At 40.8% G+C, this 17,085-nt stretch overlaps 1 protein-coding gene across 8 annotated transcripts in view; it reads right to left on the bottom strand.

The window, feature by feature from the left end:
* Positions 1-17,085, bottom strand: part of PTPRM (protein tyrosine phosphatase receptor type M) — a 665,244-nt gene that overhangs the window by 418,429 nt on the left and 229,730 nt on the right. For all 8 annotated transcript variants that reach the window (XM_066579573.1, XM_066579570.1, XM_066579568.1 and 5 more), the window contains exons 6-7: positions 12,027-12,201; positions 581-874 (exon numbers count right to left, since the gene is read on the bottom strand). In XM_066579573.1, the coding sequence (XP_066435670.1) occupies positions 581-874; positions 12,027-12,201 (469 nt within the window). The remainder of the gene's footprint in view (positions 1-580; positions 875-12,026; positions 12,202-17,085) is intronic.

Here is a 17,085-nt window from a genome sequence, read left to right on the forward strand (position 1 = left end):
TAGAAAGAATCCAGCATATTCTACAGGCTGGCATAATTTCTCCTCCAGCAGTCCTATATTTTATAATTAAAGACTATAACTAGGCACTATTTAAGAGAAATGTATTTTTGAGCAACTTATTGTGTAAGGGTTAATTTATGGACTTGACAGATCATAAAATGAATTGCTCAGAAGCGGTATAAGCTATGCCAGCTCTACCTTTTTTCTGCTTACAGCACATACAAGGAGACAGTAAAACACTACGTAAGTCATATAATTTAAGATTGCATTATTTTAACCAGAGACAAAAAATTCTTCCAGTAAGCCAACATTGCATTTATGTATGTGCCACCCCCCCCCCCCCCACTTCTTCCCGTAAAGCTTGTAACAATCGAGAGACTTAAGATTATACTGCACAATACGCATAATGCTCCATTTAAAATGCTGGTTCTTCGTTAACAATTTAATATGCATAAATCTTATAAAATACGTCAGGATACTGCAGGGTTTCAAGGTCACAATGTACTAACACTGATGACATTGGAAGGAGCGGAAGTTCTTGTAACGACAGCAATCAAATACACTTTTTTCTCCTACTCACCGGCACATTTTGTCCTCGTTCTCAATGCGGGTCCAGGGGATCCAGTTCCACCATCACCTGGCCTTGTTAACAGGACACTTATTTCGTATTCCGTGTCAGGGTCAAGATGTCCAATTTTATAACTGGATGAATCCACAGACTGGATGTCTGACCAGCTTCCGCTTGTAGTACGATACTCCACATCTCTCTGAATGATGGGGCCATCTCCATTAATTGAGTTTGCATTGAGCTGTATCCACAAATATGTTGCTCCAACAGATGAAAGTTGAGGTGGTGCAATGGGTACAGGTGGCTCTGCAAAAGGCCCAGAATGCATTAATATGCATCACTTCTGTACATTTCATATCTTTTTACAAGCTGTCTGAAAAGCGATTCTATCATCAAGTTCGTTCTGCCTGAACCATGGCCATCATGAACCTATGACAATATGCCTATTGCCCCTATGTACATTTTATTCTAAAACACGGCAATGTTTCAGAAAAAACATACTTCAAAGTTTGACTTGGGAACTGAGCTCCGAGTCACAGAGATGGGCCATGCTGGCTTCTCACCACCCACAGGGGAAGAGGCTGACGCTGTGCGCCTCCATAACTCGGAGCTCCGTTCCAGAGTCAAACCTCAAAGTATTTTAGAATAAAAATACACAGGGGCAATGGGCATACAGTACCTGTACTGGGTTTATGCTGGTTCGGGCAACATGAACCTGATGACAGAATCCCTTTTATATTAGGTAATGGATAATAATGGACAATTAAGAGTAATTTGAAACAAAGTAATAACCTCAATTACAGTGATCACTATACATACAGTAAATTTAGATTTGAAGAAAAAAAAATCTAAAGTCAGATTTTCCCCAAGTTTCACACTTGCAAAAGGTTAAAATCCTTAGAAAAGCTGAGACATACTAGGCATTCAAATCCATATAATCTCCTGAAATTTGCAGATGAAATATCTGGTATGTGGGTATGGGGTTTTAAATATGTAATTCACATGCAGCGTACTGTACAATGTTGCAGATTTTCACAGTAGACGTGCATTGACATTTTCAGTGTAAGTTTAACACATTCAGTGGGAAAGCTCCAAGAGAATATGTTAACATATCCCAAGGTCCCCATTCACTCAAAGGAGGCCATGTAAGTGTCCTTCTAACCTCAGTGAGGCCAGTACACATCAGCACACTCCGTAAACCAATTTTGATTTGGCTGTATAGAATGGCATAGTTGACCATACCATTGTATCTAGAGGTATCCTGAAAAAAAACACGTGCCCCATGGTATATTTTTTTGTTTTAGAATGAGAGTCTGTAAGCGATGTACAGGTATGGCCATACAGTGGCATTTCTTAGAGTCATCCTCAGAGGTATCCATCGGGAAGTCCTCTTGGCATATACCGTCGACATACGCTGCAATGTTTACATTTACTTAGCCTTGACATATGATGTGGTAATATAAGGTCGGGCACGTTGTACTTTGAACCTTGCAATACCGCAAATGACTACCTATTCCTACATCAATGCTTTCAGGAAGCAAAATACGGTGTGTTCTGATCTAGTACTGTCTATGAACTCTTTCAGTTGTATTCAAATGGGAAGGGTGAAATCTGCTGCAAATTTTCACCAAAATCTGCCCCAAATCACTGCGAAATTGTACTGGTAAAAACATCTAGAGCTAATTAGCCATTTCAATCAATGCATTTGTTTGCTGTGCACAAATGAACATGCCTTGCGGGGTAAAAAGTGCAGTGAAATACACCGAAATGAGCGCGTAAAGGCAATGTTCATTCCGATGTGTAGCTGGCCTTAATGTGGATTTTGATGCAGACTGCAGCAGATTTCAGCTCTTCAATCGAAAGGGTGAAACCGGCTGTGGATTTTGGTGCAGATTTGCACCATTATCCGCAGTACATTTTCTAATGCGGATTCACACCAAAGTCTGCCACGTGCGAAGCACCCTTAGGTTATGTTCACATGGCAGAATTCATAGTGGGAAATTCCGCTTCTAAAATCGGTGTCAAAATTGACGGTCGTGTGAGTCCGGCCTGAGATAAGAATTGGGAGCAGCACACATCTCTTAGTCAGTTTGCTACAAAGTATCAATCTGGAATGCAGGATGTTTGGTAAACACAGACTGGATACAATTGTATCCAATATTCACTTGAGACTGTGGCCAAGGCTATAACAGGATGTAAGCAAGAAAGGTCCCACTCGTTGACAGCAAACAAAGATCTTGGAAACTGTGAGGAACTGAAACCTAAAGTAAATAATTAAGTAGCAAAGATTTTTCTTATACGGAAATTTATGTTTTTGTTAAATAATGTCACACAAAAAGTTTTTTTGGATTATTTGTGCAGCTAGAATGCATTGAGGCAACATCTTCTAAATTAATCGAAGGTTTGGGGGCACATCATGATTAAGATAAATGAAATCCTCAACTGCTCATAATTCTTGCATTCATTTGGAGAAACTTTACAAGAAACTAAACTGAAATAGAATTTCCAATTTTCTCTCTAAACCCCCCCCCCCCCCTCTTTGTAGCCACTGGCTGCTGTGTTAGCAATGATTGAGTGAATGCTATGTGCAGGAACCATGTGCTGTAAACACTTCCATACCAACTCAAAATCATTTAACATCAATTTAAGTGATTAAGCTATTTCTTGAACCAGGACGCAATACAATGCTTCATGGAGAATCCTAAGGCAAGTGTCTAACCATGCTGAAAGATCAGTTAATTACTTTCTCGTTTCCCTCTATATATTAAGAACTGTTGAACTAAGATGCAAAGGCAAGGTCGAAAGGGTTACAAGATACAGCAATTAGGTAATAGTGTTACAAGTATTTCAGATCTGCTGTATCCTATTATTTGTAGAAACCCCAGAGCTATTTGCAGCTACTTGTGCATAGTGGGTAAAAGAGAAGCAATGAGGCCGTTCTATCCTGAAGGCTGAACAAAGTACTGGGACAGCTAATTCTTAGATGAAATGTACTGGCCTAGTTACACACACCTCATGCTGTTATATAGATACAATATATAGATTGTTAACTCATAAATGCAACATGGCAATAGTTTAATGCGCCGCCTACGATACATATGGGTTATACAAAGCTAGATAAACTGAGAACTAGCAAGCGTGCTGGAGCCCTGGAGATCAGTGGGAGGAACCCAGACCAAGCCTGCCAGGTAAGTATAATAAGACACCCCCGAAAATAAGACCAAGTGCCGCTTTTGGGGCAAAAATGAATATAAGACAGTGTCTTAGTTTCTGGGAAACTTGGTATAATATTCAAAATCAAACTCACTCATATTTGTGATGGAATGGCTCTAAGAATTCTCTAGTATACAAAGAATCCACAAATTAACTGGACATTGGGTAGATTGACTGATTATCACTTGCTACTGGATCTTCTTTAATCAATTCTTGGCCTTTCAAACTTGGCTTTTGGTGGTGTTGGGGGTCTAGATCGTCATTCTGAGTCCTGTCTCTCCTGTTTGTTAGGAAGTACTTTATGCAAATACAGTTCCACCAAACTTGTACGGTTTTGCCTTATAATAGTAGTTCGTATTTATAAATGCCTCACATATGTATTTCTCGTGTATAGATTTTGCACTGTACTAATTGTGTATATGTGTCAAAAAAATTTGATTGAATCATATTGCCAAATTTTGGCAACGTATAAAACAGGTATAGTGAAGGGGTGATTCCACAATTAAATATTAACTTACTGTGTTAGATTTTGTAAAACCTAACAAGTTTTAAATAGGAAACCTTTAAAAAATGCTCCTGTCTACAGATATTGCTGCTATGTAATTGGTATGGCGCCTCCTGCTGTTCTTCTGTCTCACTCTCTGGATAGGATAGGGGGATGATTTGCTTATTGGTGGGGGTCTCACCACTGAGACCCCCCACTGATCCTAAAAAGAGGGGTCCCATGTCCCCATCCTCCTCTCACAGGGCATTTGCAGCACTCCCCACAGTGAGGAGGAGAATAAATGGAGTGATAGTTACGGAAGAAAGCTGCCACTCCATTCATTGTCAATGGGACTGCTGGAGATACAGCGGCAAGTTCTTAGGTATTTCCATCAGCCAGATTAAAATCAATTGAATTCGAAGGCAGATTATTATGACTAATGTATAAGACATGCTGAAGAATTTAGGAAGTTCCCAAATGTGATACTGTAGGCTCTCACTTTTAGCTATAATTGAATGTGCAAAGAAAAACGTTGGTAAATAGAAAATGTTTATTTTGTCCTGAAATGTTATTATACGTGCAATTGTATTGAAATATCAATAAAAAGAGAGTTAACAACAAAAAAAATGAATGGCATGTCAACTGCACATGCTCAGTCAGCGTTCCATTCAGTGTCACATTACTGTGGGTGGAAGAAGCATCCCCACAGTGATGAGGAGGACAAGGTGACTTCTGTTCTCAGTATCGTTGGGCATGTCAGCTATGAGACCCCCACTGATCAGCAAGTTATCCCCTATTCTGTGGATAGTGGAAGACTAAAATTTCTGGGACAGCCCCTTGAATACTTCTGTAAATAAATAGCCTTGAAAGAACTGAGCAGAAAAGTTCCAGCTGCAGGAAAGCCTGTTAGGCCACTCTCACACATGCCATCGGCAAAACGCTGCGATTTTACCGCCGCAGATTACTACCTCCAACAGCAGGTTTTAGCGCACCCCATCATTGTAGTGGGTCATCATGGGTGTGATAAATGTAGCACAATAGAGCATCCATCACTGGAGCGCGTGTCTGTGAGGACACACTGTAATCAATGGGAGCGTTATACCGCAATTACTGCGGCGTTCAAAACGCCTAAAGCAGGCTAACATAAAGGAAATGATATTATACACAACGCTCTATGCGACTTTATAAGTATTCAGAAACGTGGTGATCTATTCCTTGCAACAATCATGATATTCCAATTGCCCTGTCCGATACCGTATTGTGTGCACTAACTAAAAACCCCTCTTAGAAAACCAGATTAGTTCATTAGCTGAAAGTCAACCTTCTGCGAAATATTATCATATCTGCTAAAGCTAAAACACATGAACGTCGGAGTAAATAGTGAATGCACTAAAGTGGAAATTAGGAACCGCGTCCATCAGGATCTTACTATCTGCATTCTAACAGTTTAGGAAAATGTTATCATCCAGAACATTAATGGAAATCTTACCGTCCCGAAGAATAGACTTGGCCATCGGATTATCCGTTCTAAAGCCTGGTGCGGCTCCCCTGCCCTGCATGCTTCCTTCAGAAGGGCTGTCCTTTAATGTTTTTAGAGGACAATTTAACTGACATTTCGCTAATACTTCTGGAGAACTGCAGATATTATACGGAGCCCGGTCCTCGCCGAAGCTTTATCTCTTAAAGTCATAATATTTTTCATGTTTGTGATAAGTAACACATTTTATCGCTAAATAGAGCTTACTCAGTTCTTTACCAAATACAAAGAATACATTTAGTCGCTTTCTTTCAAAAATACAAAGAATACTGCAGATCTTACTATTTCAAAGAACATATAAGAAGCCAATGTTTCAATAAATGCCTCAGCTGCTTATAGGAGGAGAAAAAAAAGTAGTGTTCTGATATTATCTGGAATCCTCCTGCAGACTTAAAATGAAAATGACTAAGCTGCAGAATGAATGTGGGTTTTTCTTCTCAGAAGCAACAAAGTTAAGTTCTTGCAGAGGAAGCTAAGCTTTGAATAGAAGTGGGTCATGGGTGCTCCAGATGGTTTCCCCTACATGCCCTCTGTTAAATGCTGAAAAGCAACTTCTAAAAGCCGAGAGACACCTAGCTTTTCCTTGCCTGAACTCAATAAGTAGGGTGAACCCTGCAATAATCGGATGTCTTTTCAGAAGGCACCATAAGAGTGCTCTTTGTCTGGTTAATAATGCACCTGTGGTCATGCCGATATTAGAAAAGTTGAGCCAGTGAACCAGATGTAGAAGACTAATATGCTTCTCCGAACGCATTAAATCAATACTGCCCTGCTGCCTGCCTTTTGTTCCTATGTATTTTAATAACAGCTAGAATAAAAGGTCTGCTGCAGCATTACGAGCATCCAGTCTTGTACACCATAATCTAAGATTGCCATCTATACAAGGAAGCAATAACAGAACATGAGGAGCTCAGAACAGAAATGACTTTTCACATCATTTTTTTTAAATTAGAGATTAGCCAAATCTAGACTTCCAGAGTTTGATCATTGTGATAGTTCATAGCTCATTGTTCGGCAGTCACTGAAAACTGACAGATATTTAATTAGGGACAAAAGAATCCTAAAATGCAAGAAATAGCAGCATCTAAGAAAGCAGAGCATTTCCGGTACATTGATTCACAGAGAGTAAAGGAAAACTACAATGTAGAACTAATGGGCCGGCATAACTGAAAATGGGTCAGGTTTTGGACTGTGGGGAACTTGCTAACCTTCTACTTTAAAGGGAACCTGTCAGGTCCCTTAGGCTGCCCCCTGCTCAATGTAGTGACATACATGCTGATGTCAGCGGGCCGGCATTTTTGTGAATGGGTGCAGAAGTTATTACTGACATGTGACGTTGTGCAGTGCACAGCAGAGCTGCCAGAGATGATATGCAAGCTCCTCTCTGCTGACTGACACATTACTGTGGGGAGATATGTCAATCACAGGCAGTAGAATGGGGGAAGACAGTCTATAAGGCAGATCTGCAGATTCATCTCCAGCAGTGCTGACCACACAGTGCAGAGTTCCACATGTATGCATTAAAATATTGCTGCCACATAAGTGGCAGACAGCATGTAATCTGCATGCATGTCACTATTCTGTGCTAAGGGCAATATAAGGGATCCATTGGCTTCCATTTAACTGGTTAGGACCAACTGATGTTCTGACATTTGGATACCCAACGATTTCAAAACACGGGGCAGCGCCAACATTCCCACTGGTGATTTGCCCACATGTGATTTTAAACTTGAGGAAAGTGTGGGACCTCCAAAACATCACTGCTTGCCCTGGGCAAAGGGTGTAAAAGGATGCCGAGGGAAGATTGCCTCAATGTTACTATGGATTTGTAAGTCTGACTTTTTACTCAAAACTACATTGTAAAGTGGAAATCCACTACTAAAAGAGATACTATCTAATAGTGAGACAGTGCAAACTTAAACTCCACAGTCTAAAAATGCAGCGGATGATAAATCTCGCACATCTTTAGACACTGCTAACTTTATGATACCTATTGGTTGGCTCAGTTTAAGACAGATTGTGGCACCTAAATTTTGGCACAGATTTTGGAGCATGATGTTGCATTAAGGCCGCACCCCATTTTCAAGACACCCTTTACTCCTAGCCATGCCTTGTCATGTGAAACCACACCCCCTTTTAGATATGGCAAGAAAAGAAATGCTTAAAAGTGTCTAAAACAGGTCATACATGTAGTGCAAAGCATGTAAGACAGTTTTCTGGTGTTCATTATGCAAGAAAACTGGTGCATTTCCAATAGTAAATCTGGCTAGTTGTGTATATGTGTAAAAACTTAAAAAGAAATATTGTTGCATGTGTTCACTATTATTACTAGAGGTATATGATGTGCGGAGAGCGTGGAACCGCTGATAACACATTGTTACAATACTCTAAAGATATAGAAAATTCATTCATTTAGCCTAACATAGGGTTGCCCATTTAGAAAACCTCTATTTTATTACCCATTTATTTACTCTTTTATCCGCTGATCCAGACCTCTTACTATTGTAAAGTCAAGTGTTGAATCAAATGTGCGTCTCTGAAGGATCAACAGAGTTCATATAATACCAACTGACACCCAGTAATTACCGTGGATGTTGTAGAATTCTTCACTAATCATGAGCAATTGGACAACAGCTTTGCACCACAATCACTACTACCACCTTGTATTCCATTGTACGTCTGTATCTACCCACACTGTATGTCATATAACTAAAGCTTAGTTCATAGTATGGCTGACTTTATTTTGGCAGGTACAGTACTTATATGGTATGAATACTGTACAGACATCCAGTAAGTTAAGGGCTGTGGTCTACAGTACAGAGCACCCCAAGGATGTAACTGCTCAGTGACTTGAGTCGCCGGATGAGCTTTTCCAAGTTAACCGCACATCCTGACCTTCCACGATGTGGTCGAGATTTATTTCTTGACCTGGACTAGTTTATATGCAAAGTCAGCAATACAATTTCTTAATAACCTTTTCACAATTCTCAGGGAAGGAGAACATATTTTTTCTACCAGCACAGATACTGTAAGGTTTATTAGAAAGTAATAGCGCTGTAAATATTTTTAATGAAGTCTTAATTCTTTTTTTTTTATTTAGTTTTTCATCTAGTGAATAAAAGCAAGAAAATAAATAGCTCCATATAATTTATCTGTTTATCACCTGCAGTTTCCACATTCAATAAGATAAGACATTCTTTTTCATTTACTCCACTAAACAATTCCACAAATGCACAAAAAGCAGTCAGCTACAGAGCAACTAGATTTACTTTCTAAAGTATTGTATTAGGAGTCTTAAAGGGAACCTGTTACTATCAACTCTTGAAATAAGCAATAGTGTGAAACCAGAATAGCACTGGTGTAACTATAGAGGATGCAGGGGATGCGGTTGTACCGGGGCCCAGGAGCCTTAGGGGGCCCATAAGGCCTCTTCTCCATATAGGGAGCGCAGTACTATGAATAAACCATTAGACTTGAGGGCTCCTTTATAGGTTTTGCATTGACACCCAGGATCTTTAAGTTACGCCTCTGTCGAATAGAGCTAGTGAGTATAGCGATGTGGCCCTACTTACCTTTATTCTTGGCTGAAGACACGGGTGGTGCAAGATGACCAGCTTGAAGAACATACAATTTAGCATTATTCTGTTAGGGGATGTTCATGCTACATGTTTTATTGTGGCAATCCAGTGGTGGTGAGGTTAAATGCAACCTGTCAAGGGTTTTGCTAGCATGACATGAGAAGGTATTGAATTTGTATTCTGAAAGATTGGAGTTCTTAACCAAATTCATGGTGGAGACATCTGGAAATGCATCCACTAAACAGCCCCCAAGCGAGCCAACAGGGTGAAATTGAAGGACTTCCTGGTTTTGGGGAGTCACATGTTCAATAACATAATCAGCTCTGAAAAAGATCATGTAACATACACTCCACAACTCCTCAGAAACCAGGGTCCATCCTTTTCAGAGCTTCTGACAGGCTGAAAGGAGTCATGTGATGCACCATGTGACTTCAACATACCAGGAAATACTTTCTTTTCAAACCGCAGGTTTAGCAGTTTGAGGGGGTAAAGTTAGTGGATAAAACTGTGCCCCCTCTTATAATATCTCTATTAGATTCTATATATTTCCTTATTTAGGTTTGTCATAGTAACAAGTTCCCTTTAAAAACATTTCCAAAGATTGTTGACCCCTTAATAAGACATAGTTCAATTCAATATTTTAATTAATATAAAAAATGACACTGCACGATTATCATTGAAAATCAGGCAGTTCTCGTTCACCTCTCATTCATTGTGTCACATCCATATGCATGCAAATAGCGAAGATGGAACAATACCACTGCAGCGCCAGCTATTGGATGGCAGCATTCCTGTGAATCAAAGACCGACTTCTAGGTGCTCTCCTTAAGGAGAAATGATACCCTTCCCAACCCACACCATTGACCTCACTCTAGCCAAGCCAGAAACCTATTGCAGACTGATGAGAAGCAAAACCCCCGAAACAGCTGTCTGTATATGATGCTCTGGCTTTTGACCAATTCCCAATCACTGCTATAAAGACTTGTATAAAGGGTCAGACAGTGATTTGCAGGAATGCTGCCATCCAATACTGCATGGCCATATAAGTCTCCTCACTCACCTTCTAGGTGCTCTCCTTAAGGAGAGATGATACCCTTCCCAACTCACATTCCAATGTGAAACACTGAATGATCAGTGTTTAAACTGCCTAAGAAGTGCACTAGTATATGCAATGATTTTTATGCCAGCTAGACAAACGAGAACCACACGATTATCGCTCATTGTTGAGCTGTTGGCGCACATTTAAACTGAACGATTGTTATTCAGTTCCGCTTGTTTGATCAATTTACTGAACGATAATTGCAGCATAATTCTGCTTGGGACGATACTGAGATAACTAGTGAAAAGTGATCTTTACAGAAAAGGAACTGTATGCTTATTACGTGGTTCAGTGGTCAGTGTGAAAAATGCAAGTTTTTTAGAATTACTTCTCAATATAGTGACATGGAAAAATCGACAAAAAAACCCCACCAATTTTTTATTAACAAATTTAACATAAAAATGTGATTTAAACAGCTAATTTTCTAACGAAACAAATCACAAAATGATATTACTATTCAGTGTTACCCCAACAGAAGTTCTAATGGGCCATCTGCGTGTAAATGCTGTACACTGAAATTGTGTTCTTCATAAAATGAGAGACGTTTCCATAAATATGCCTCTGTTTTTCTTAATGTCTTAAAAGGGGTTTGCCGGGCATTTTAGCCCTTTAAGTACCAACGACCCATCGTCAGGATAAGTCATGAGTAGTGTTGAGTAATTATTGAAATAATCGGGTTGGAAGTGACTTTAGCTATTTAAAAAAAAAAATAATTGTAAATCAGGACTCCCGATTCCAAGTTTCATTAAAATCAATAGGAGTAAAAATCGAGGTCTCCAATTGGATCTCCAAAATCTTCCTTGAAATCTCCACCAAGGTCAGACTTAAACCCAGAACACTACAAGGCAGCAGTGCTTAGCCAACACACTTCTCCTTTCTGTTCAAAGCAGAGGGCCGATCTTTTTGCAATTTTTGCTAAAAATTGGATCAGGATGATCTGATCTGCTTTAGCAAAAATTGGACCGATTTCATTGCCCACACGATCATGGCAAAAAAACACTAGTCATCAGTAGAGCATCGGTGGGGTCCGCCACTTGGAACCCCTGTCAATCATCTGATCTCAGCCCCGACACTCACTGCTACCGGTAGTGGGCCAGGTGTCCACATCAAGGTCGGAGCTAGAGGTGCAATAGAAGGTGTAGCTCTCATTTATTTTAGCGGAAGCAAAGCCTTTGATTACACTTCCAGCTCCGACCCTAATGCAGATAGAACTGTCAATATCCGGCACGGTGCAGTGAGTGCGTGGGCTGATACCAGGTTATTGCTGGGGGTTCTCAAGTGGCAGACCCCCACTAATCAACTACTAACGATCTATCCTGAGGCTAAGTCATCAGTACTTAAAGGGCTTAAATGCCAGTAAAACCCTTTAATTAAGTCCAAAGTTATTCTCTATACCTTTAAAACTAGATTGCCGTGGTAGAAGAGTATGTAAAGTTCACCCACTTTATACAAATCTTCTCCAAGGTAAACGTTTGCAAAGAGCCGGCAAGATAAACTTGACATCAACTTACAGAGTAACTACAAACACATCTCATATTGTAGAGTACCTTTAACAACCAATTCAGCATAGTTTGAGACTCCAACTCCTCCTTCGGTACGGATCATACAACGGTAATTGCCGGCATCTCTCTTTGTTGTGTTCACCACGTTAAATATGGCCACAAATCGGCGATCATTATTCACTGTTATCTCTTTTAAAGGAGCGTCTCTTCCATTTACGCCCTGACAAGAGAGAGAGGTGGAAAAAAAATTCAATTTTTGTATTTTCCATAACTGTACATTGAATATTCATTCTCCTGTTCCCTGAAACAGATGTTGCTGTAGGAAAGAAAAGCTGATTGATTGCTTTGTTGTTATTATGCTTGCCCTTTTTTCAGACATCCAGCTGGCAAAGCATTCAAAAAAAGGGACATATTTATAACAATGCAAAGAAAAGACACATTTGCTGGCTGTGGCACTTTCGGACCAACAGTCCTGAACACTGGATGTAAATCAGATACAAACACAACATGCAAAATCATTTAAACCTAGTAGTGCTGTAGCATTACATTAGATTGTGAGCACTTGCCTTTTATACATATTACAGCTCATAGTTTTTAATATCATCATTCTTAAAGTAACCAGAAAGCTGCAAAAATGTAAATGACAGATAAAAGAATCTGCTGACTAAAGCGGGAACTTAAATGGTCGTTAACTTTTCAAAAAGCTTGTGCTTATATAATAGCCAGCGTGATAACTAACAAAAATGCCATTTATTTTATTCGACTGGTATGAGATTTGTGTGCTGAAAACGCTCTCTAGAGTGCTGGCCATCGGGAGTCTACCCTCCTGATAGTTCGCTGTCCACTGCCTGTTGTCAAATGATTCAAATTGAAAGAGAAAGGTTGCAGCACACCACAGTAAACCACCTAGTGGGGGAGCTTTTAGAAACAGATGGGTGCACAGACTTCTATAGGTTTTGGGTCTGGACTCACTGACCCAATCACAGCAGAAACACCAGATCATGTAATGGCGAAGACGGCACTCCAGGACTCCATGCTTGACAAAGACCTAACACAGGTCGAAACGTAGCAGCGGTTGTTATGGAGGATTAAAAAGAACTTTTTGTACGTTTATCCTGGAGTCCTGGAGTGCTGTCTTCGCCATTACATGATCTGTTGTCAAATGATTGACAGGAGACACAAGGATGTTAGAACAGGGGTGGAGGGGGGAGAGAAGTCATCATGCTTGTTGAAATGTATGGAGAGGGAAGGAGAGACTCACACAGACACAGCCTGCAAGTTAATAGTAAGTCACTAGTTACTGTCTTTTAACTACAGAAATCACATCTCCACTGCTCACTCTTGCTGTACACTCCCACAGCAGGATTTTTATGTCTGCTTGCGTTACAGACATTTAGTGACCAGCATTTGCAGTTCTCTGTACAGATTATAGGACGCGGCACAGCAACCAGGCCTCTCCCACTAATTCTGAGAGGATTGAGTATCAGATGTATACCCTGTGGATGGGAAAATGGGGAAAAATACAGGATGCAGGTAAAAATCTGGCCTGAAATCACTATATTCGTCATGTACACACATAGCAGCTTATTCTGAAAGGTTAGGTAAACCTTCAAACTAAATAATATAATTGGAGAATAGAGTTTAGGAAGAATCTAATTTGGCTGCTTTACGTCCTAGCTATATTCTTTCATGGATACTGATCACTGTATTGGATGTAAATGACAGGTTTGTTATGTCAGCTGGAATTTCTGGAAGTTTTCACCGGTCATCACTGTTTAGAGGAGAGAGTCAAATACCTGTCAAAACTTTATAGGATTAACAGAAAAGCAGTCTTGTTTCAGTAGCTCCCCAGCAGTCTGCGTGTGCAGGATATATAAGGTCCATATGCTCAAGCTGGTGTAAGCACATTTACGCATAAGTTTTCGCAATGGGTACCACTTATTTCCACGCGCATCTATGTGTTTTACTGCTCTTTGTGTGCAAATCGTGAACATTTGCGCACAAAAAAAAACACGCTACCATGCCCCAAATTAAGTTTATTAGTTCAATTCACTGCATATACTATTTTTGGGCAATTCAAGTTCAAGAATGGCCCAATATTTGCTTTGGCAGCAAAAAGAAAAACACATCAGCGCATCTGTGAGAAGTTTTTTTTTACCATTTTAAGAAATGGGACCAGATTAGAGATGAGCGATCGTACTCGTTAAGGGCGATTTCATAATCGAGCATCGCTTATTTCAAGTAACTGACTACTCGGGCGAAAAGATTCGGGGGCGCCGGGGGTGAGCGGGGGGTTGCAGAGGGGAGTGGGGGGGAGAGAGCTCCACCTCCACCACGCGGCCCCCCACCCCCCGGCGCCCCCTGAATCTTTTCGCCCGAGTAGTCAGTTACGTGAAATCACCCTAAACGAGTACGTTCGCTCATCTCTAGACCAGATGCAATTTTCTTTGTGCACCTGAAGAAGGCGTGTACATTGGTGTGAATGCGCCATCTGTAACGCCAAAATGTATCGTACATACAGGCAATTCGCTAGAAAACGAATGTGATGTAGAATAGTTTCTCATTAGCCTACATAGCACTTAGGACGGCTTCATATGACTCAGCACAACGGATTTGTGCTATGAACTAGGCTTTTTTGCGCGTGTATCCACTCTTAACACAGCATATGGAAAAAAGGACTGACTCGTAAAAATAACTTTAAAGGCGCCTTCCTGGAGTTTTTCTACAACTGCATTCTATGTACTGTATACCTTCATTGTGGTCCTAGTTCTGTGTAATTAGCAGTTGTCATTTTTCTCTGTATGTATTTTTGACTCTTCCACTTATGATATGTTCATGTCGCAAATTTCCGGTTCTGTCCCTGCCTGCTGACACGTTGCATCAATGGCCAGCACAGTACTGGATGTCCGTTCTGTCCGCTGATACAATGTGTCAGCAGACAAGCTCATAATTAGAGTAGTACGACCTGCACAGGCTCCTCGTCATTCATCGCCCACTCCACGACTGCTGTCACACAGTGCACAAATACAGCAAGATTTTCAAACTTAGCTTTTTTGAAAGACAATATATCTTGAAATGTTCTTGCACAAATATAGTCAGACTCTGGATTCCTCTCCTCTAATTTAGGTAAGAGACAAAAGCCAATTTTGAGTATTTAGTCCAATACTGTTAGGTCTTACTGGATTAAAACTATATACTGTGATATAAATAAGGATTAGAATACTGATTTTATATGACATCCATAGACAGAATGCCGTGTAGAAGATAATTACACTGCGGTAAATAAAGAGTTAAAAAACTTATAGAAGAATTCCGGTTACGGAAAAGAATGCAAACCAAAGTTATTAAAATTTGCAGTTCGGTTCTGATTTGGATTTTGTGTCTGTAGCTCTAGAAACCATCACCTTCTCCTGCACTTCAGATAGGACCTGTACGTATGCCAGTACTATAGGTCGGGCTTGCTCAGTAGGAATGACCAGGGGCACCTTTTTTTCTCTTGAGCTCTCGGGACCAAATTAGTGACCAATACTAGAGCAGCAATTAGTGAGTGCATACACAGGAAGGAAGTACGGAGTAGAGAACTGTGATATATGCTGTTTCAAGCTGTAATTAGGCAGCGATGTGGCGGCCATCTTGGAAATAGGAATTCAGAGAAACATCAGAAAAGTAGGACAGAATAAGAACATAATGGCTGTTCGATTTATACCCATAACCAGCAGTGCGTAAACACGGAGCAAACATTTTTCATATCTGTAATTTTTGAAAATTCTCTTCGCATATGGACTTCACATAACTAAAATATATGAAAGTTGTATTTCCTCTTACTGCTGCACTACTGGGGAGGGTATTAGGTGCCACTTTTATCTAGTTCAGACCTGTTATCAAAACTAGTCCGGCAAATGACCTGTTGAGTGCAGAGATTGTAAAATATAAAAATATAGTGATGGCTTCTGCACTGGAGAAAAGCTGGCACTGCCACCGTGTCAGTTTAACCCTTTCCAATCCACTGTCTGACCTCTGAAGACATTATGATTTAAAGGGGTTGTCCGGCAGAAGCAAGTGCAGTTATGCACTTCTGTATGGCCATATTAATGCACTTTGTAATATACATCGTGCATTAAATATTGGCCATACAGAAGTTATATACTTACCCCCTCCGGTGCTGGCGTCCCCGTCTCCATGGCGACGACCAAACTTCTTCTCTGGTCGCCGCAACAGTCGCGCTTGCGCAGAGAAGAATCCTCTTCTGGAGGGTCCGGGCTCACGAGCTGCGTCCTGGCTCCTCCCCCTTCTCAGCGTCATCGCGTAGCTCCGCCCCCATCATGTGGTGCCGATCAGCCAATGAGGTGGCTGTAATCGGCAGTGGAGCTCAGACTGGAGAAGAACATCCACGGTGCACCATGGGAGAAGACACGCAGTGCACCATGGGAGAAGACCAGCGGTGCACCTTGGGAAATGACAGTGGCCCTCTTGGAAGAAGATTTTTATAACTTCATGAAACAGCTTCATGGTGAGTAGAAACGCTCTAAAAAACTGATTTACATGGGTAGTTTGTAATGCTTGCTTAACATGGGGGACTGGGGTGTGAAAAATTTTTCGTTTTGGCCGCAGGACAACCCCTTTAAGGCTGTGCAGCTCCAATGTTGGTAGACATCCGTCGGGGGTTCTCTTACTGTATATTGCCAGCATCTCTGCTGTCGGAGCCTATCCAATGTGTCACCTCACGCAAAACTGGCTTTAGCCAGCAGATAGCGCCGTTGGATAACAGCAGAAAGAGTAAGCCCCCCTAGGAAAACTAGGATATAAATTAGATTGGAAAGGTTTAATTCTCCAGTCGTCGAGGCACCCCAACAGGTCATGTTATCAGGATATCCTATAGTAAAAACATCTGTAGCAATGTCTGAGGCACTGACAATAATTACATGACCTGAGGAAATCCAGAAAATATGTTGGGGTGACTTGAGGACTGGAATTGGGAAACACTGCCCTTGAGGGCCTATCACTCAGCCCAATGATTGGACAAGGATGTTTATAGAAACCTTCTTTTGCCTGAACCCTGGAACAAGTGAAGGTTCCACCGATGAAGGGTGATTGCATCTTTCAT

The sequence above is a fragment of the Eleutherodactylus coqui genome, chromosome 9 (assembly GCF_035609145.1).
Source record: "Eleutherodactylus coqui strain aEleCoq1 chromosome 9, aEleCoq1.hap1, whole genome shotgun sequence".
Lineage (NCBI taxonomy): Eukaryota > Metazoa > Chordata > Amphibia > Anura > Eleutherodactylidae > Eleutherodactylus > Eleutherodactylus coqui.